Here is a 23,151-nt window from a genome sequence, read left to right as displayed (position 1 = left end):
ACCCTGAATACTCCTATTTTTTTTAAAGGTTCCATAATAGCATTTGTTAAACAAACAAATGTATGAACAAATGAAACATTTTGAAGGCTAGTAAAAGACCCAAGAATTCAGTGAGACATCTTGACAGGATGTATATTTATAACCTGACAAGAATGCATTTTTTAGAAGTTTTAAAAATATTTTTAAAATATATTCATTTTATAATATATATTAATATCAATCACAAAATACTTGGCAGTTTCCACATTTATTACTGTCAATGAACTCTGTTTCAGGCTGAGAATATTCTCATCAGCTCTTACTCTATTCAGTTGGTAGAGTTATATCTTTTCTAAAGTCATATTGAATCCAATCGCACTAAGTATAAGCAAATACAGGTAACATTTTAATGACTCCATTGGAAATTCTGTTTGCCGAAGCAGGTCCCCAGTTACTTATTATGGGATTTAATTGCCCAGGTAACTAAGGTTCCTGGACAGGTAATTTTTAAGGAAATGAATTTAAAATCGTATGTCTTATGAAAGAAAACTGTTCCCTCATACCCCCAACCCTACTTAAATATATTTATATTATCTGGACAGGTCTAATTTTCTTTTTCAATGACAGCTTTGAAGAACATTCTGAAGCTTGTATAGGAGACAATATATCAAGAATCTATTTATTGAGTTCTTCTAGAACAAAAGCCAAGAGCTCCCTAATGTAAACACATTAGTGTTTGTTTTGAGGAGGAAATCTATAGACTTTTTTTAAGCAACCATAAAGCAGACAGCTTAGTTCAAAAATCCGTTTTGGAAGATGTCACTGAACAACTCTTCCAATGTATTTCTGGATTCCGTGCCCAGTAATACCAATCGCTTTCAAGTTAATGTCATAAATGAGAGCCATGAGAGCAGTGTGGCTGTGAATGACAACACCGACCCTCCACATTATGAGGAAACCTCTTTTGGGGATGAAGGCCAGAACAGATTCAGAATCAGCTTTAGACCTGGGAATCAGGACCGCTATGACAACTTCCTCCAAACTGGAGAAACTGCTAAAACAGATGCCAGTTTTCATGCTTATGATTCTCACACAAACACATACTACCTACAAACCTTTGGCCACAACACCATGGATGCTGTTCCCAAGATCGAGTACTATCGCAACACTGGCAGCATTAGTGGGCCCAAGGTCAACCGACCCAGCCTGCTTGAGATTCACGAGCAACTGGCAAAGGTAAGCTTAAAGGTACAGGAAAGTATCCTCCTTACTCCTTCAGGTGATCTCCTGCTTCTTACGAACACTATAAATATAAGTGTCCAGTGAAGAGGTCTATTGCAAAGCATCCATCTTACTTATACAGCTGTCCCTAGTTCCCAATAAACAGAAGATATACAAAAGTGCTTCACAAATGTCTACTGACTGAGGACAGAGAACTAAAAACTTAATTCTGAAAGTTAGGCAATATGTGGCATCTTGTTTACAATTATAGGCTATTCAACTCACACTTGGTTAAACATGTCAAACTGAATACTAAGCTGGTTTCACCTTAGTATTAATGCCTCCACAACAGTTGTAAAAAAAAAAAAAGTCACTAGTGTTTGCTGTAGTTAACACTGTTGTACCAGCCTTTAGTGCACGTGGGTATTTTTTTATACTCTTTAAAGAGAGAGAAGAGATTTATAAGATTCAGCATTTTATCCCTTCTTCTTCAAAACCTTGCCTGAGGCTCCTGAAGGCACTTAAGCACATAAAAGTAACTAAATTAAAGTACAGAAGCAGCAGAAGTGGCTAAACTTTTCATTATTTAAGGAATATAGCCAGGGTTCCCAATCTGCTAGAAGCATGAGGCAGCACTTTTTCTAATCTTGTAGCAAATCATTTAGAGCGTAGTAGATTTCTTCTTCGGTTACTTGCTCTAAAATATGTTGATGCACTTTATTTTCCTGCTCTTCTGGACCGCAGTTTGGAATGAATAGCATTCTTTATGGAATATAATTACTTGCTAAGAAGAATAATTAGTTGTCTCATATCTAAATGCAGTCTACTCTTGCTCAGGTTTTAAGGTAAGGGAAAAAAACGAGTGGAACAATTCCTTTCATATTTATTCATTCATTCAACAATTTTTTAATTAAATGATTGCCCACTCTGGGAATTCTCGGAATACTCCTCTCATGAAAGATGTAATAAAGGTGAAAAGCTCCCTTTAGTTTCTGCTCATCCTTCTTTCCACAAGAAGACTTCTCTCCATAACCTGTTCCCCTTGGCTGCTCAGGGTCCCTGACTCTGGGTCCTACCACTGAAGACTGAGCAACTTCCAGAGAGGGAGCCATGCCCTGTTTCTTTACCCCTCTCTACACCAAGCCTTATTTGTGCTGTGTCCTGTATTAGCAGCACTCTGCCAAATGGCTGCTTTCTTTATAGACGTAAGATTTAGATTTTATCTGGGATACCTGCTGCTTTAATCAAAAGAAGTTAGCAATGTAGTGATTTCAGACAAAAAGGCAGCCCCCAGGAAGATTGTTGAGAAGCGGGGCAATTTGAAGTTCCTGGAGTTAAAGTGTCACTTTCCTTTTCTACATGAGAAAAGGGGAAGGGAGAAGGAAAAGAGGGAAAAGAAGGTTAAGAGAAGAAGGCACAAGGAGTTTCCAAGATATCAAGATATGGGAAGGGCAGAAAGAGAAATTTACATTATGAAGAGACTTCAATTTATCCTGAAGAAGTAAAATGAGCCCAAGTCTTCATAGACCTGAAATTTTATTCCACTGTACCCTACCTCATTAATTTTTAAAGCTGCATCCTTTGTTAAAATTGTGATCAAAATATAAATATTCTCACTTCCTTCCCCAATTTACAACAAAAGAAAATAAGATTTTAATTCTATTAAAAAGGAAATGGTGTCAACTCACATTGTTGTTAGGACTGATATTCTAGAGAGAGGAAAGTAGCTGATTTATAATTTCTAAAGCCACGGTTTATGTAAATCTTTATATAAGGGGAGAAAAGCTCTGAGGACACTGCTGTTAGAAAACCACCTGAATGACTAAATGGGAGGAATGCAATAGCTGCATTTGACAGTTTTGATGATTGTTTGGGATATCGTATTATTTTTGAAAAGATAAAATGAGACTAAGGACTTAACATTAACTTACAGTATTTTTTTCTTAGATATGAAGGAATGGCAAATTAAATACATTAAAAATTAGGTTTAGTCTCAATGCCCTGAATTGAGAACAAGTATAGTTTGAACAGGTATAGTTATTTTGAACAAGTAATTCTGAACAAGTATAGTTATTCTTTCTGTGTACTTCACCTTGATTAAATCATGCAGAACTATCCACATAACCAAATTGGGAGCAGAATCAGTATATAACCATGGAATCTGCAATGGGCACATTCCCACAGCCAGGACCATTCTAGTGTCGCTGAGCCTGTGAGCACTTATTCCACATGTTCTACTTCTGTACTCTCCTTCAGACATTAACAGTCTGGGCCTTCTTCAATTCATTTCTTCCTTGCTAGTGAATTTGATTCTGCTATTCCCCTTGCTTTCCCCCCATCTCCCAAATAAAAGATGAAGACCTGCAGTATAATGTAGCTATGTTGCCACCTCCTTGTGGCCCTTGACAATTTTATGGTAGTTCCTCAAAACACAACTAGAAATGATCAATAGAACAAACATTGTACAATAATACTCAGACATGTCACTGATTTTGTATACAAAAAAATGAGTGTTTACTTAAATAATGTAAGAGTAGGAAAAAATTGACATAGTATAAGTTAGGAGATATTTTTTGTATCCCTAATTATAATGCTTTAAAAGCCATGTAGGAATGGCACATTCATACTAAATGGCAGAACAAATTTAGTCAGAAATCAGTTGAATTTTGTGAAAATCCTGGTTATAGCTTCCAAGTAGGAAAAAAATTATATGACAAGTTTGTACTAATAGGTAAAATGAAAACTCGGTTTGAAAGACATTATTTTAAGTCTCTACCTTAAATAAAACTCTAGGAGTGATAGATACTGACAGAATTTGTAATCTCAGTGATTTGAGATCATAGTGGAGAAATCCTTTTCATTTTCTATGTAGTAAAGAGCTAAATGCCTATACTGGTGGCCATGAATTACAGATTTCTGGAAACTCTGGTTAAATTCAGAAAATAATGACTCCATCCCTTACTTGCAGTACTGTACAAGCTACATAACTTTGACTGATCTTGCAGGATGCTTGTGAATATTAGTTTATATGCAGACGAAGTCTAGCACATTGCCTATAATGGGTAGAAACTCAATAAATGATTATTGATGATGGTCATGGTAATTTTTATACCAGATAATTTTTATTTTTAATTTTATTAACAAAGGAAAATACACACTGAAAAAATATTTAACAAGTACTAAAAATATATATACTGAAATGTCTCTTATCTAAAGTAAACCTTCAGTTATTCTCTCAAAGGCAATTATTACTGAGAGTTTCTTATAAATCCTTCCAGAAATTTTCTATGCCTATACAAGCATATAGGCCTATCTGTCTAACTTTCTGTCTGTATTTTTTTCAAACAAGTATTGGGACATATTTTACAATATTGTCCTGCACTCTGCTATTTTCATTATACCACATACTTTGGAGATCTTTCCACATCAAAACATGCATAAAGATTATTAGACATCTGGCAAAAAAATATCTAGTATTTCTACTTTGTAAAAATAATTCTTTTAGTATCCAACCTAATTCTTGTGCCCACCTTTTTATACACAATTCCTAATTACAGGGCTAACCAAAAGGGAACTGTTTTTAAGCCTTACTACCACTATTTTTGTTGGCATTTCAGAAAAATACAATTACAAAGGATTGAGGAAAATATAAAGCCTTTCAGTTAAAGTCATTGTTCTCGTGTCATTGAAATAAACTGTCTATGAAAAGTATAAAATACTATGAAAATTAAGATGTAAATATTATTATTTTTAATAAACCAATTGCATAGAAACTGAATTAAAACAAAAACAATGAAATGACTTCATATTTGGGTCTTTAGGCCGTTAGCAACTAAAAATAATTTGTAAATAAAAGCATTAAGAGTGACTTGGGGAATTCCCTGGCGGTCCAGTGGTTAGGACTCGGCAGTTTCACTGCCTCCGGTTCAATCCCTGGTTGCGGAACTAATATCCCACAATCTGCGAGGCCAAAAAAAAACCAAAAAAAGAGTGACTCGGTATAATAATAACAAAAATTTTATTGAGAAATTTTTATGTGTCAGACATGGTACTCTTGACAAATTCTCACTCAATTCCATGACAACCCTTCAAGGTAGGTACTGTTATTATTGCTATTTTAAAGATGGGGAAGGTTTTATAAAATCCTAAGGATTTTTAAGAAGAGAAAATAAAGACTTAAAGAAGTCAGTAAATTTCCAAGGTCAAGAAGCCAAGGTCACATGGGTAATAAGGTGAACCCATGGCTGCATGACTCCAGAGTCCAAGCTGTTTGTCACTATTTTCCATCCTCAGCCTAGTCTCCCACAGCACTTTGCCTCAGCTCATTCGACAACTATAGAAAATGGTGGAACTCATGCGCAAGGAAGAAATCTCAACTCAGTCATGATGGGCTGGGCAGGAGATCCTAATTTCTTCCCTGTTGGAGGCACTGTGGCAAGAGACCATGCTGCTTCTCCCACAGAATTAACTGTAGGTCTCGGTCATTTTCATGGTCATTATCAACAGCATTTACTAGCCACTTATTTACAAGAGCTACTCTATAAAATGAGTTAAAGAGATTTCATCTCTACTCTCTAGAATTTTATTTTATAAGTCAAAAGCCATAGTTATGGATGGAAGTAAAGGACATATAGTCAAGTTAACAAACATTAAACCACATAAATCAATGTATAAGTGCTTATCATCTGTAAAAGAACAAACAAAAATCTACAAATGCTTTCTCTAGAAAATAATCTTTTCTAAAGCACTTCAAAGTTCAAATTTGGAACTTTTGCATTAAAATTGGGGATATCCAAATTTATAAATAATCACTAATTTAATGACAGCCAGATAAAATAGGCAATAAATGCTCTGAAGGCCAGTGATGACCAGAAGGCACCCTTAAAATATTTGTTAGAATGAAACTCTGCAACTAAGGATTCATTTTAATACTTTTTAGAGTTTCTTAGTACCCAAGACCAGTTCCCCTGGGAGCTTGCACTATTAAACTAATCTGTGGAAACAAAACAAAAAACAAAAAATGATTAATTTCACATTATAACTAGTTCAGTGATGGGTGGTGGATAGAATGGGAGTTCCCTTAAAGGTACACTTGGAAAATGTTAAGAATCTTTTAATTTTATTTTCTCATGCTGGTTTATTATACATAGCTACCTTTTGGCTTAAGCTTTCAAAAATACAAGTCAATTTGTGTGTGAGCTATGTGTTTTCAGATATAATAAAAATACTGTGATTATAAAGTGTGCCCACTGGTGGCATGGTGTATAGTAACTTTAAAAACAAGAAAAAAAATCCCTCTCATTTTCATAATTTAAAATACTCCCCTTTACCACAAAGGGATAGCAATGTATAAACATAATAATATTGATCAATAAGATATAGAAATATGATTAGAATTACATATTTTATTCTGAAATGAACCTTAGGAAGTATCTGGTCCTTACTGGGATTGGTTTTAAAATTATTCAGTGGCACGGGTGTGAGAAGTTTAAGTGGAATAACATTGGCAATATATCAATAATTGTTGAAGCTGAATGATGGGTACATGAGATATATTATTCTCCCTACTATTGCATATGTTTAAATATTTCAATAGTAAAAGAAACTTTAAAACAATGGGGAGGGAATCACCTAGGCCTAAATATTTATGGAACTATTCCTCTTTGATGGTCTAAGATTTCCACCATCCTGAGATTAAAGGCTGAAAATCTGAAAACATATATCATAGCAAATATTATCTCTTTAGAACTTAAAGAATAAAGATATGTATTTTTTTCTTCTTTGATGATAGCTAGAAAGGCATTTGTCATTTTTCTGGGGTCTGAAAAATCACATATTTTATACTAAATAAAATAATTTAATCTTTCATCTTCTAGAAAAATCCATTAGGAATTTACTTAAACTGCATGTGATTGAATCTTTACTAATTTATCAATATTGGAGGGGGGAAAGTCCTTTATCAAACTTTTCTTTCTTTCTTTCTTACTAACATACTTTATTTTACTTTCTCTGAATACTTAATGCACAGGTAAAACTCTTGGTAAATAAATAATCAGTCCCTACAGCTATGCAATTTAAAATGCATTTATGAAAGGTTGTGGGTCATCATATATGGTAATGGAGTGTGAACAAACAAATTAATTCAAAGTATGAAGGAAAAAACTGGTTTCAGGTAGCAGTCATAAAACTTTTAGTCTTTGAGACTTTGGTCCCAAGAACATGCACCAGCCAGGAGTCTGCCAGCCACCGGTTATAGCTCACAGCCATGAAGTCCCCACAAACCCTCGACCTGAAGTCTCCTTCCGTACTTCGATGATAAGTTAACTTTATAATTGCTGTTTGGGCTTACAAAGGAGGCATTTATTAAAGAGTGAAACCAAGTTTTGCTTCGACATGTTAGAAAAGAGAGATGGCAAGCATAGAGAAATGATTTTGCCTTAGATTAAACTACTTCAAAGTAAGATTTTCAGAAAACCCACTGGATTTATCCTCACTGGCAGTATCCAGGAAAGGTTAAGTAACTTGCTGGAGGACAAGCACTGAATTAACTGCATTGCCAAAACTAGATTCCAAGTCTCCTAGTCTATATGGTGCAGAGATTTTTCAGCTCCCACATGAGAGCAAGGAATGGAAATGGATTCTGTACTTATAAATTTACCATCAGACCTTTATTGTCAATGGAAGAAATATACATTCGAGGGATTATTCCCCTCTGTGTTATATTTAAAACTTTGAAACTCCAGCAGGTTGAACATACTTACCTAAGAGAGAGTTGAAGATCCTACAGTGACTCTATTTTTTAATAATTTAGAAAATTATTGCCTTACTAATTTCTATATATAATGATTTCCTTGACATGCTCTCATAGAATATTATTTTTGCTTCACATTGTGATGTCCCAGTGATAAACTGAAGAACTGTTAAACTGTAACCAGAAGGGTATCCATCAGATAGAAATGTTCACTTAAGGAGAAATTTAAAATATCCCATTTATTCTTTAGCCTACTTTGTAAGATATTGTTTTGTTTGTTTGTTTTTTGTTTTTTTTACAATCATTGGTATTCTCATCAATCCAGATCTAAGGGTCAAAGTCACCATCAGAATTCATCAGAGAGTAGAGCAGTTTCCTGAACCAAACCCTCAAGTTCAGGTTTAATCAGGAAACATGGGTTTTATTCCCAAGATTGCCGTTAAAAAGTGAGTGACTAAAGCTCTGTCGCATGGACTCCCCAATTAACCCAGAAAGAGGAAATTGCCTTCTCCTTGACTGAGTAGCCGCTGATGGTCTGGCCATGGGATCTTTTTGTTGTTGTTGTTGGCTGCGTTAGGTCGTCGTTGCTGCGCGCGGGCTTTCTGTAGTTGCGGCGAGCGGGGGCTACTCTTGGTTGTGGTGTGTGGGATTCTCATTGCAGTGGCTTCTCTTGTTACAGAGCACGGGCTCTAGGCACGCAAGTTTCAGTAGTTGTGGTGCATGGGCTTAGTTGCTCTGCGATATGTGGGATCTTCCCGGACCAGAGCTCGAACCCGTGTCCCCTGCATTGGCAGGCGGATTCTTAACCACTACGCCACCAGGAAAGCCCTGGCCATGGGATCTTGATTAACTAGAATACTGACAATTTTAAAAGTTTTTCTCAAATCAGATCAAATAAATGAATCTCCTGACCAAGTAATCTCTTTAACATTCATGAGTATTTTAACACATTCCTCAATTCCTTGCTCTCATTGATTTTTCCAGTTATGCAAAATAAAAGTTACATTTGAACTACTCAGCTGCCTTATGAATATAGAATCCTTTCAGAGAAAAATATAATTTTTAATTGACTGGAGAACAGCCTCAAATATTTCATCCATCTGTAATTGACTGTATTGTATAGACATGTGAGGATCCAATATGATAACTCTAGCCACATGTGGCTATTGAGCACTTGAAATATGGTTAGTACAAATTGAGATGTACTATCAGTGTAAAACACACACTGGATTCCAAAGACATAGTATGGAAAAAAAGAATGTACAATATCTCATCAATATTTTTATAATGACCATATGCTGACATAATATTTTATACAGATCTATTAAGTAAAGTATATTATTAAAATAGTCTGTAATTCAGGTCCCTCCTACAAGGTGGGGTGCCCCTACTGCTAATGAATATTTATATTAAAAATATGGGAAATATGATATTCTACAAAAATGAAATGTATTTTTTAATATAAGGATCCATATCTGACCCCAAGTTATTTCACTAATTTCTTTTTACTGTTTTTGAAGTACCTACTGAAAAATTTTGAATTACATGCATGACTTGCATTTGTGGCTGCTATAAATCACCAGTTTCTGACCAGTTCAGCCTCAGTTTCTATGGACTTTGTTTATCCATATCTTACATTGATATGACTATATGATGTCAGCTTTCCATTATCTGTGTAAATAGGGACTGAGGATGCTTAAGATTAAGATATTTCTCAGGTAATTCAAAACTAAATTTTAACCTTTAATTTCAGTTTCCTATGACATTCAAATTTTTCCTAATGCTATCAGAAAATAGTAAGATGATCTGACTTGGGATTCATTCCCTTTCTGTCTCTTAGTTAATGTGGCCTGCACAGAGGAAACAGTGAGAAATGGAATACCCAATAGAGAAGGAAGAAAAAGAAATAGGAGGCAAGAATGGATAAAAAGAAGCTAGGTCATCTGCTTTTAAGTGGTAGAGATCGGGTGGCCTTCAATTCAATACTGTTTATCGATGGCCTGCTGAATGGCAGGCCCTTGGTTGGTATTGAGAAGTAACCCATACCACCATCTTCCTCCAATTCAGTTCACATACAATAACTCTTATCACGTTATATTACATTGGTTACCCAAGTGTCACACTAGTATCATGAAAAAAGTCTTATGGGAGAAGAAAACTGGGAGAAATCCTTGCTTAGAGGATTTGCTGGAAGAAGGAGACAAGGAATCAAAATCACCTTGGAGTAAACAGCCCAGATTAGGGTCATCTTACAGTGGGTATGCTAATGGTACACCAAAGCCCAAAGAAGCAAGAACTCTTGATCATGGCAAGAGCAAGAACTTCAATCGTCCCCAAATAAAGTCCTTATAATAAATACTGAATATTTATATCATACCAGTCTCATTTTAGAGGGAAAATATGCCCTGTCTAAGGCCTCTTAGCTAGTAATGTCAGAACACGTCATCCTAGACTTATACCAGTTTAGACCACTTAAACAAGATAAAGTTGTTCTTTAATAATGATAATCAACTGCTGAATCTAAAAAAATTCCCTAATAATTTCAAAATCCTTACTGGAGAAGGTTGCTTTCGGGGAGCTTAACAGAGTGTAGTCTAACCATTAAAGAGTCAGGTAGGTGCTAGATAGGCTAAACTAAGTTGACGGCATCTGAAATTATTCAGTCAAACCTAAAAGAAAAGCTAGAGTTGTTTGTTCTTAACTTGAGAGAAACATAGCTATTTCCTTCCCCATTAAATTCAGAGACTATCCTACTGACAAGGAAGATCGTTTTCAAAATAAGGCCACAGGAAAAAAAAAAAAAAAAAAAAAAACCTCAGTAAAGGTTTCGACCTTTTCTATAGTACTTACTTCTTATTTCTACTCAGCTTACCTTTTTGCCGTCAGTGTGGAGACTTCTTACCTTCCGTACAATACTGTTGCACATCCAACAATTCTCAGGCAACGTATATCAAATCTGAAAGAAAATTCCCCTACAGGAGTGTCATTCTTGTAGCCATACAGAGCCTTTACAACTTTAGAGTATTTTAAGAATACTCTAAACTATTTTTTTTAAGAAAACACTTCTATGTGTTACTTCTATTGAATCTTCTTAAAGATACTCTGACGTGAGTGGAGAAGTTTTGTTATCATTTTTTTTAGATGGATAAAATGAAGCCCAGGGAGGTTAATGGAAAGAAGGCCAAACACTGCATTAGTGAGAAGGTTAACTTTCTGACCCTCTTACCTTGCCTTCTAAAAGACCCTCATTCACTCCTGATAAGCTTTCCTCCCCACCTTGCATTCCCTCTTCTCTCTTTTGATTTTTTGTATTCTAAATGTATCCAAATCCCATCGTTTTCCCCTAAGGTAACATTCTCAACAGTAGAAGAACTGCCCAGTTTCCTTTACCACCCTTGCAGTCTCAGTGGCGCCTAAAATCACCCACAAAATGAACGCATAAACTCCCAGGGCAAAAAATAATCATCTTATTAAAATGACTGGAATATGTTTTTTTTTTCTCAAGTTTTATGTCAACTGTTTTTATTTGCCTCTGGAAGTTTTATGGAACCATGTGTTGACCAAATACCATGTTTTGCTATCTGTAAAAATGCAGAATGTATCAGTGGCCCCGGGTTCAGCTGACGTGGTTGCCAACGGTGATGGGATGCCTGGTGATGAACAAGCTGAAAACAAGGAGGAAGATCAAGCCGGGGTTGTGAAGTTTGGATGGGTGAAAGGTGTGCTGGTGAGAAAGCTTCTGTGTTTACAAATGAAAACTATCTGTTCAATGTCCTAGTGGACTAACTGTTAAAAAGGCCTGAACACCAGAGTTACAAAGATGGCTGGGTGTTGCCCCACTGTCATTCTCATGTCCTTTTCCATGCTCCCTCAACCCACAGGTAAGATGTATGCTGAATATCTGGGGTGTCATGCTCTTCATTCGCCTCTCCTGGATTGTTGGAGAAGCTGGGATCGGTAAGCCCTTTTTCCTCCTATGTAGTTTTCAGTGTAAATTAAAAACTCAATAAGCAACTTGTTTTCACCATTAATGCTGAATGTGAGATGAAGATCACAGAATTAATCTGCACTTGGGCTCTTTTACTTTGCCTCTTTGACAATGTCTGTCAGAGAAGACAGGTAAAGTGTCAACTCCTGGGAGACTGGAATTTTCCAGCTTGCCAACCAGATAAATGCTCAAGTAAATATTTCATCTTTTCATAGAGTTTTAGGTGTACAAGTATATAGAGATACATTCATTTTAAATAATAGTATTCATATTTGGGGACATACTGACATTCATCAGAGTATCCCCCTTAAGATTATTAGCAAAACATCACTGAACAAAAATAACTTGTGGGAAAACTGGTGAAACTGTGACTTGACTAATAAAAATGCTGAATTGTTGAACATTTTCCAGAGAAAATAGTGTTACTTGCAGGTACAAGTAGTAAGAAAACAAAGGTTAATAAACTATTGCCAGATAGAAGCTTAAAAAGATAGGTAAAAAGACCAAGATAGTGTTTATAACTATTGATAATTTTTCTAAATGGAAATGGATGATGTTGAAATTATTTTGAGTGCTTATTTAATGTTTTTAAATATTGTATTTTGTTTAAAGTATTGTTTCCTGTGGCAAATATTTTTATTGTGAGTATACTACTAAAATTTATATAAAAATTTATTTGAACTATATCAAAGTTTCTGATTCAATGTGATAAAAATTAATGATGTTTTACTCTATATATGGAAAATACATTATAGGTTCACTTTGTGGGGGGCACACCTATAAATCATTAGTATCAAGAACACAGAAGTTCAGATGTGCTTTCAGATTCTACTCCAAAATGTGTCTCAATTCACATTTAAAAGGTACTTGGTCATTATTTATTGCCTTCGCTCCTCAAAACAGATTCAGAATCACCAGGAGACTTAATGCGAAAAAGAGCTGGAACCAGTTCCCATAGTTTTTCCTCGTTGTGTGTTTGGCAACTGTTGGGTTCCTGACAAAGGGCTTCTTGCTGGCTTTATGATGCATATCAAATGAACACTTACAGCCTCAGGGTCCAAAATAAGTATATGCTATTCCATGGAAAATCTGCATCTTAATATTGCTAAGTTGTTGCTCCAGGGTTTCATGCAAAATTAGTTTTTTAAGGGCAGTTTAGTAACTTATTGAGATCATCAGGAAACATTACTTTGTTTGGAGGTGTGAGTGTAGCCCAGGGCAGGAGTGATCCTTTTTAATGCAACTTATTTAAAATCCATATGTTTGGGTAATAATCTGAACTTTAATCAGATCTTACATTATTCTTCACAGTCAACCCAGTTTCATGTTTATTGCAAAATTGTAGAATATGAAGAATTCTATCTTCTGCTAAACTGTTTATTATACTTTCAGACATCAGTATTGTTTTAATAAGGATCTTTTATTTAAGTAGTCAAATCCAACTTCAGAAGAGAGTAGAGTTCTACCTAAATGGGTGTCCAGTGGGTTTTCCTTTGAATGGAGGGTTTTTTTTTTTTAATTTTTATTCCGAGAAAATAGACTTTAGAGAGTAGTAGAAACTTACTATCACCCTTACTCAGTTTTACTGGACTTTGTCCCGAACTTAAAGCTGAAGGAGTTGATTAAGTCACCATCTGGGTCCAAATTGGGTCCCCTTTACTGGGAAAGAAGACAAACAAGTACAAGCAGTACCCCCTTCTGGCTTTGGGGGTAGCCTGGGGAAGAAACCTGAATACACTTTCAAGCTCAGACTCTGGGAAAAAAGCCAGAAGGAAGCTGTATCCAGGAGTAATGGTAGCTACAGTCCTTGGGTAACCATCTGAGGCTGTAAGTTCTGGCTGCCTTGTCCCCAAAAGCAATTGGTAGAATGAGCTGATAACGCCATCTAGTTGTTCTCTGTCTTGACCATCTTGGCTGGGGCATGATGGTATCCAATAAACTTAAACATCAAGCAAGGAAGAAGGGCACGAAAAGCAAGTATGACCTGAAGCAAGTCATTTATATTTGGTGTGTTTCACTGTCTCATCTGAAAATTAGGGAGCTGGATTAATTGTTTCCCAATCAATTCTTTGAAGATAAAGCTAAAGAACCTTGCTGAACAGGCAGACACAAATTGAGATTGGCTGAGGGTAGCTCAACAATAATCTTCAGACTGTGGGGTGCATAACAATTACCTGGGAAGATAGTTACAAAACTGCAGAATCCTGGGATTCACTTGGAAAGAGCCAAAGTCAGTAAGTCTGGGCATTTTTAATAAGCACCTGAGGCATTTCCTGAAGCAGGTGGTTCAAGGACTGAAGTTTGAGAAAACTATGAACTGAATGTTTTCTAAGCTGCTTTTGCCCTGAGATTTTATGTTTGATTGTGAGAGGGAAGCAAATCCCTTGCTGTTTAAATGCATACAACTTTGTTCCAGGATTTTAAATGGTTTACAGAAATATATATGATGCCAAAGGATAAATTAAGAATTGTTTGGGAAAAAAAGGCAAAGGGAATATAAGGGGTAGGGAAATAATAAAATCAGAGTAGGTTTAATGTCTTGAAATGCAAACTATTTGGTTCTCTACTGTTGCTGGGGTGAGCTAAACATTTGGTATCAAACTTCCTCAAAATAAAGTCAAGAGTTAAAATAAAGTGCAAAAAAAAAAAAAAAAAAAAAAGAAGTCACCTTTACTGGCACTCAGACTTGAAACTGCACAGTGATGTAGAGGCGATGTTCACCACAGGATCCCTGCGAAAGATACAAAGAATTTAGTGCAAGCATTTCTTACAACACCAAATGTGCAGGAATCTATAGGGACCAAACAAATATAGTCTAAGTTTGCATCTCATACCCATGGTTAGCCTCTTCTTACTGCACTTTAACTGTAAAATAGCCTAGAAACTTCTGCTAGAGCCAGGATATAACTGGAGGCATCAAAAGAGCCAGCTTCCAATACCTCATTCCCATTTCAGTCCTTAACTTCCTTCCACTTCCCCTGGTTCTAGGGCGTGGCCAGAGAGATCACAGCCTCTCTTGGCTAACTGCCCTTCTTATCACCCTTGGAACAAGCGAGGCTATCAACAACAATTATGAAGCATTCACTTTATATCAAGGAACACACCAAACAGACTTAGGCAAGCATGTTCTGGCTGGAGCCAGGGTGATTTCAGTGCCTACAAGTTCTCCTTGAATTTAAGGTTGATCTCCACTGAGGAGGGTAATGTAGGAGAGGAAAAACTGTTTTCCCTCTACTCATCTTAAGCTCATTGGCTAGGGCCCTGTAAAGTAGACTGACAACATACAGATTAACAAGAGAAAAACAATCAGAAGTTTATTAATATGTGCATCGTGCATGTACATGGGAATCTTCAGCACTGAGTAACTCAAAGGGGTGGTTAGAACTTGGGCTTATACAAGCATCTTAAGAGAAAAACACATTTTTAGAGAAGTAACAAGACAAAGGAAAAGACTGAGTTTCTAGAGTGGCACATTGTGGGAAGGCAAATACATGGGGGAACTAATGGAAGATAAGGGCTAGTTAGTAAAGTCTATGTAGATTCCTCTAGTACCATCCCCAGCTGTCTCCAGTCTCTAGCTGATAACTGTCCCCAGTATAGAGGAAAGAGGAGACACCATTACAAATTTATGCCCTGCCTTTAGGCAAATAAGAGGTATCTTCTTCTTTTCAACTGTCTTTAGCTCAAAATAATCCTTATGCTAAAGTGGCAAATTTTGGGACAGCATATTCTGCTACCCTTCAGTGTCCTCCTAGCTGTGTATTTCCTGAAACTGAAAGCAGCCTTGCCTTCCTCTGAATTCTGGTCTACTTTCTCCCTCTCACAATAAATGATTCTGAACCATAAGATCTTTGAGGGCAGCTTTTTTCATTTTTATTTTTCCTTGCATTTCACATACCGCCTAGCACAGCTGGATATATAGTTGGCTTTTTTTTTTTTTTTTGCGGTAGGCGGGCCTTTCACTGTTGTGGCCTCTCCCGTTGCGGAGCACAGGCCCCGGACGCGCAAGCCCAGCGGCCATGGCTCACGGGCCCAGCCGCTCCGCGGCATGTGGGATTTTCCCGGACCGGGGCACGAACCCGTATCCCCTGCATCGGCAGGTGGACTCTCAACCACTGCGCCACCAGGGAAGCCCTATAGTTGGCTTTTAATAAACAATAGCTGTTATGACTATTGTGGATTTGATCAAAAAGCAGTGCCATTGATTATGTACTATGTTCTATGCACTATGCTACTTTACTTTACACATGCATTCTGTCTTTATACACGCCACTACTTTCTTTATACATGGCCACTTTACACACACATTCTTTCTAATTTCATTGTCATTTATGGTTCAGAAAATAGGTAACTTGCCAGAGTTCACATAGCCAGTAAGTAAATGTAGTTTGATTTGATTCTTTCTACTTTACTCATCTGCCTGATGAACAATTTTCTATACTATATGTAATTTTCCACTCCTACACAATCAAATATACATAAAAAGATACTTCCGGGCTTCCCTGGTGGTGCAGTGGTTGAGAGCCCGCCTGCCGATGCAGGGGACGCGTGTTTGTGCCCCGGTCCGGGAGGGTCCCACATGCCGCGGAGCGGCTGGGCCCGTGAGCCATGGCCGCTGAGCCTGCACGTCCGGAGCCTGTGCTCCACAACGGGAGAGGCCACAACGGTGAGAGGCCCGCATACTGCAAAAAAAAAAAAGATACTTCCCTGGAAGGATGAACATCTACACTCTAGTAATATTAACAGCTTGGGATTGTTCAGACCAATTATTATGTTTATGGGTGTCTGGAACTTCATAAATAGTGAGATTCATGTTGAATTTTAACCAGCCATAGTTGTCCAGTTATGTGAAACTTTGCACTGCACAGCTTAGGTCTTGAGTTTCTTGGATCTGTGTTACTTCAGGCAGAAAACTTCAATGCTGGGCATTTCCTCTGTGGTGATTTCCAGACCAGCTTGTTAAACTCAAATGTGGTCCTTTGGTGATTACTCTAGACTTGCTAGCTTCTATGTAAATGATCTAATGGATTATTCCACCATTTAATTGCCTTTATTTTTCCTCTCTCAACGGAGGTCTTGGTGTGATTATCATCGGCTTAGCCGTGACAGTGACTGCTATCACTGGTTTATCCACCTCTGCTATTGCTACAAATGGATATGTCAGAGGAGGTAATTAAACCTGTGACCCGCATGATCATTTGTAAGGTAAAGGCAACACAGGCTCAAATAGTTCACCACTGACCTTTCTGGAGTGTTTCCAAAGGTAATCCAAGTTGGTTCCTTTTTTTCCCCCCTGCCAGGCAAAAGAGATGCAAGAAAAATGGAGAAGGATTTAACCTTTGTCAAACCCCCATCTTTCTCATTCAGGTTCCTCTCCAGCAAGAGAGAAGGTCAAATGTTATGTTTTCTCTTTTCGCAGCCAGGGTAGTTTCTCTCCCAGGACACCAGCGTAAGTCAACTTTTCCTTTCCAGGGCTGCATTTTAGATTGTGTTTGCTTTTGGAAACCATCCTTCATCATAATGAGCAGTTCTCCAACTTGGTCTTTACGCCAGGCAAACCCGTTTCTCCTTAGCACGAAGGAACTCCACTGGGGCCCAAGGCTTGGATGTGAACACTTAAATTCAAAGCAGTATAGTTTGCAGCAATAGGGAATCCAAGGAAGAAAAGTAAAATGTAATATCTTCTGTCTTTCATTGCTAACAGGTCTTGGAGTTCTCATAATTCTTCTTTCCACCATGGTAACTTCTATTACTGGGTTGTCAACTTCTGCAATAGCAACTAACGGGTTTGTTCGTGGAGGTAAAATTTCTAAGATATCTAAATGCTCTCATCACTTGCTACGGGTAGGCAAAAACTTTTTATTATACTTCTTTTTGGTGGGAACAAGAAAGTAGCCCAATGTTCTTGAAGCCTGGCTAACTATGTGGATGAGCTGGACACAGAAGGAAACACAAGGTACTGTGCGTATAGTCCTGGTCTACTCTCGTCAGCTGTGGTCTCTTTTCTAATGGTCCTCTCTGGCACGTTGCAGGTCATGATTTCCAGATGCTCAAATTCCTTGGGTAAATGCTTTATTTTTCAGGCTACTGCACACCTCTTGCTGGTGTTTCTTGGAAAATGACTTCTTGACACAGCTTCAGTTTTAAAGTTTAGTACATTTCAGGTGCTTCCTAGACCTTCCTACACCTAGATGGAATGGGATCTTTTAGAACGTTTCAGGTTTTTCATAGGGAGACTGTTCCTTCCTTGACAAGATTCAGACTGCTGCCTCCTGAAGTACTGGTGACTTCTTGAAGTACTGGAGCCAAACACCTTTCTTGGGGGATTTTTCAGGTCTCGGAGTCATCATCATTGGCCTGAGTGTGGTAGTGACAACACTCACAGGTATTTCTATGTCTGCTATTTGCACAAATGGAGTAGTAAGAGGAGGTAAGCCAATTCATGTACTTATGGCTATTAGCTTTGATTATGTAGTAATGTCTAGAGTTGGTTTAATGTCAGAAGTAAAATTTGTACATTGATACTTAGTCCCCAGAAGCCCTAAAACAAAACAAAATAATCCAAAATTTAAACAGCAAGGCATGATTCTTTTCAACTAAAATTAAGAGATCTCCAGAAAAGATTTTTTTGGCCCACTTCCTGTGATTAAACATGTTTATAAAGTTGAGAATGATCAGGTGTCTAGAAAGAAAGCATAAAGTATTAGAGTGAAATAAACGGTTTCTTTGTGCCTTGGACAGACCCCACTGGCTCTCTCCCAGGGCCCCTCAGAAAGGGTCTTCTCCAGCACCCCAGCTGACACTGCTGACACTTCCTACTCAGTGAGCCTTCAGAGTTCACCCCAACACTATGCTCCTAATGGCCAATAAGCTTGAGGAGATTCTTAAAAAGAAAATAAAAACAAATAAAACAAAGAGTTACTTTCAAATCATCCAGGAACAAGTAGGCCTGGGCAGAGAATGAGGGGTTGAAGTTTGTCTCATTGTTCTTCTAGCTCCCTTTCTTCCCCTTCCAATTCTGTTTTGGCTCCTGGGGTCTCTGCTTGGGTACCTTATCCAGATCTCCCTACCCAGGGCCTTCTAAAACACCATCCTACCTACAAAACAGCTCCTCTCACAGCTCCTGCCTGTCTCTCATTTTGACCAAGCCTAGTAACTTGCTGCTAACTTATTTAATGTAATCAGGACAAAGAAAGTAATAGGGATTTGCCCCACCCAAATAAAAGTTTACATTTTTAGAAAGGATGTTGTCATCTTAACCCAAAGGAGTTACTATAGTGGAGGAAACAGTGAAAACTTTTCAGTGAAGGATAATTTTGGCTGTAGATACGTGTGTTCAGTGTCATTCCTTTACCAATTCTGTCTACTTCTAAGACTAGCTCAGTATAGGAAATCATTGATTCACTATGGTCTGTGATAACATCTAGTTATCTAGGCCTTTCAACATCTAGTCATTTTAACCTTCAGTAACATGCTCTCAGAACTCTTGAGGTAGTTAACTATTCTGGCTCAGTCTTTCCTGTGCCCAGAAGTATACAGCCACGAGCAGAACCTTCTTTTCAAGGTCCAAGGGAGAAGCAATCGTTCCAGGCCCTCCCTACCTTACTTCCCATTTGCCACACCCATACACATATGGGTATTTGGCAATAACCATGCCTTCTTGAGCTAAAACCATCAAAACTAAGTCTGGGGCTTCCCTGGTGGCGCAGTGGTTGAGAGTCCACTTGCCGATGCAGGGGACATGGGTTCGTGCCCCAGTCCGGGAGGATCCCGCATGCCGCGGAGCGGCTGGGCCTGTGAGCCATGGCCGCTGGGCCTGCGCATCCGGAGCCTGTGCTCCGCAATGGGAGAGGCCACAACAGTAAGAGGCCCACATACCGGAAAAAAAAAAAAAAAAAAAAACTAAGTCTGATTTATAGAACGGATAATGCCTAGCACTATACAGGTACCTTTTTAATGTAGTAAATGTGTACCAGAAATTATACCAGAAAGGAAGTTAGAACAACAATGATAAACTTTATCCACTTCATTTTCTGCCTGGGCCTGCCTGTTCCTGGAAATTTCAAATATGAAATTTTACTTCAGTTACATTATTAATTTGAATTTTCCAATGAAGTTTTTTAAAAGACAAAGAATTTGTGGGGTAAAGTTTGCTGTATTCTTATTAGTAGCGTCTGTGTATTATAGGTTTCAATAAATTGGATTTTATTTAGTCAGAGTAGTTCTATTGTAGATTACATACAGAATATAAGGCAGGGCTAAGTTATTCATTACAGTGAACAAGATTTCTAAAATTACTAGGATTTATAATATTTTTATTAGAATAATTAGTATTTTAAATGTTCTCAGACATTCAAAATTATTTGGTCATATAAACTAAATCCTCTAAAAGTTCCTCAGTGTAAATCATGTTCATTTCTTGTTTCAGGTGGGGCCTACTACCTTATTTCCAGAAGCTTAGGGCCCGAGTTTGGTGGGTCTATAGGCTTGATCTTTGCTTTTGCCAATGCAGTGGCTGTTGCTATGTATGTGGTGGGATTTGCTGAGACTGTGGTAGATCTTCTTAAGGTAATTAAAAGCTTTTCTTTTCTTCACCCAAGCAAGATAATTTGGTTTATTTTGCTTTTTCAGGGCACTAGGGGATATCATTATGGCAAGATGAGAGGAAACAGATTTATTCTGTAGGATGTGGAAGCTGAATATAGTTGAAGGAGCCCTAGGCTTGGCATCAGAACTGGCTCAGAGTCCTGGCTCTCACACTTACCAGCTGAGAGATTTTGGACCAGTCCCTCTGTTCATCTGAACCTTGTTTTTCAAATCTATAGTATGGGCTAATAATATTGTTTATGTCTTTCACAGAAATGTGGTACAGATCAAATGAAATAATGTACATGAAATACAGTGTAAAATATGAAAGAAAAGATAATGGGAATTATTGTCAGCAACAATATTACTATTATGGTTATAGATTTCCAAAGGGAAAGAAAGTTCAAACATTAGAAGAACTCACTGCAGGAAACTGGGCCTTTTTTAGTTTAGGTGCCCCATCTGGATGGTATATATGTGAACACATTAATTAGCTAGTATATGAGCTAACTTCTAGTCCTCCTTTCATGGTAATGATAGCAGACACTGAATTCAATTGGTACCTGTATTTGAAAATTAGATGAATAAATGAGTGGATTATAGTTCATAGTTTGTTCTTTAATTGAGTAGCACTTTTTTTTTCATATTCACATTGGAAACCACTCATTTTTATTCTTCTAAGATTTCCCTTGACACATAAAAATAACTAGTCATTCTTCTGAAACAAAACATGATATCTGTATGTACCCATAATTTTACTTAGTGCTACAATAGATTTAAAAGCTGTGCCTAGAATGAATCCCTAAAATTTGTAACTCCTAACCTTGGCTATCAAAGGCCTATTATCACAGGAAAAAATAATGTTAGATTCTTTATCTTCTCCAATTTATGAACATTTCATTTTTCCATTGTCCTGTGTAGCCCCAGACATTAGTGCATGGTATCTCTTCTTACTGTTAAATTCTACAATAAGACATATAGGCAAAAAAAGCTTCTAACCATTTTAGTGATTTTTTTTTTGTTCCAGGAGAGTGATTCAATGATGGTGGATCCAACCAATGACATCCGGATAATAGGCTCCATCACAGTGGTGATTCTTTTGGGAATTTCAGTAGCTGGAATGGAATGGGAAGCAAAGGTGAATTTCTCAAAATGATATTACCAACAACTGCTAGTGAATTTCTCAAAATGATATTACCAACAACTGCTAGTCAGCTTCCTGAACAAATTGCAGGAATAGAAGGAACTCCATATTCAAAAAGAATTGCTATTATTACTTTCTATGATAAAAGGAGCCAGGTCAGTGCTTGGTGGAACACCAAGCCCTCAAAGCATGAAGTCCAGCCAGTCGTAACTCACAGCTCATGTGATCAGGCCTGTGCTTTGTCCTTTATGCTATAGTAACAGTAACAGAGCCAACAAGATTACTGCCATCTTCACACCCTGGTATCCCCTTCCAAGCTGGCTGTGAGTGCTGAAGCCCACAAGAAATGGCAAGTGTGTTGGGAGAAAGTAACAGACAGAAACTATCATTCCCCTCTGAAATCCAGTACTCCAGCAGCAAATTTGAGGGCATCAGAAGCCCTGGAACTAGAGAATATCTGTATTTAACTATTAGTAAATCAGTTAGTAAATTTCTGAATGATGGAGAGCATGTCTTTTGCTTGCTTTGTAACTCTAGACAGTGACTAGTACAGTTGAAACTCCTATGTTCCTATGTGCCTGGAGGTGCAGTAACTAGACATCAAGTGGTCACCAGAAATGAAAAGACAGCCAAAGCCTCCCACTTACATAAGGCAATAGGAAACATTCCCATCTGGCATTTATTTCCAGATTATGCATTCATACATTAAGCAAAAATTGACGAAGTGCTTGTCATGTGCTGGGCATTCTGCTAGGCACAGTATATTCAATTCTGACCCACACAGGCACAATCCCTGCCATAGTTGAGCATATGGTCTACAGGGAGCTGAGTAATAAACAAGCACATAAACAAGTAAATATAGAATGGTAAATTGTTAAAGTGCTATAAAGTAAATAAACAGGGCACTGAGATAGAACATAACAGGGGTAACAGGGGTAACATACGTCTGATTATTCCCTGAGGGGAGCAATGTAGTTTCATGACAGTAGAAGGTAGAATTTAGAGCTCCAGCTCTGTAGTTAGAGTGGAGTTGAACCTGGTTTATGTCTATATGACCTTTAGTAAATTACTTCACCTCTCTGTTTCTCAAGTTTCTTTATCTTTAAAATGATGATAGCAGTATTACCTACTTCATAGTTGTGGGTGGTATTATTTACCTGAAAGAATATTGGTAAATTTAGATGTGCATCTGTTGTATTGTAAGCCCTCTGTGAACATTAGCTGTTATTGTTTAGATTCAATGATCAAGAAAGGCCTCTCTGAGGAGGTAACTAATACATAATGGATGAGAGGAAAGATACAGTTTTGCAAAGTATAGGGAAAAGTGTGTTTCCAGCAGAGGGAACAGCATATGGGAATGCCAAGCCAATAACCTCTATGAAATGTCAGATGGACTAAAGAACAGTGATTTGGCTGGTCAACCTTGCAGACTGCTTATGCTGGGCACACACTGGTATGGTAGCCCAACGTCAAGTGCACTAG

At 37.6% G+C, this 23,151-nt stretch overlaps 1 protein-coding gene across 3 annotated transcripts in view; it reads left to right on the top strand.

The window, feature by feature from the left end:
- Positions 1 to 795: 795 nt before the first annotated feature.
- Positions 796 to 23,151, top strand: part of SLC12A1 (solute carrier family 12 member 1) — a gene marked incomplete at its 5' end in the record, with an annotated part of 91,309 nt that continues 68,953 nt past the window's right edge. The window contains 6 exons of one of the 3 annotated variants that reach the window (XM_081227092.1): positions 796 to 1,215; positions 11,547 to 11,678; positions 11,833 to 11,908; positions 18,274 to 18,369; positions 20,368 to 20,507; positions 21,553 to 21,663. In XM_081227092.1, coding sequence (XP_081083218.1) covers positions 796 to 1,215; positions 11,547 to 11,678; positions 11,833 to 11,908; positions 18,274 to 18,369; positions 20,368 to 20,507; positions 21,553 to 21,663 — 975 coding nt within the window. Of the gene's footprint in view, positions 1,216 to 11,546; positions 11,679 to 11,832; positions 11,909 to 17,012; positions 17,109 to 17,643; positions 17,740 to 18,273; positions 18,370 to 20,367; positions 20,508 to 21,552; positions 21,664 to 23,151 lie in introns of all 3 variants that reach the window. The other 2 variants (XM_081227091.1, XM_081227093.1) reach the window with 2 other exon arrangements.

The sequence above is a fragment of the Mesoplodon bidens genome (assembly GCF_964165515.1).
Source record: "Mesoplodon bidens genome assembly, chromosome: 3".
Lineage (NCBI taxonomy): Eukaryota > Metazoa > Chordata > Mammalia > Artiodactyla > Ziphiidae > Mesoplodon > Mesoplodon bidens.
The sequence above is the reverse complement of the archived record's forward strand: the minus strand, read 5'-3'. Positions and strand labels throughout refer to the sequence as shown.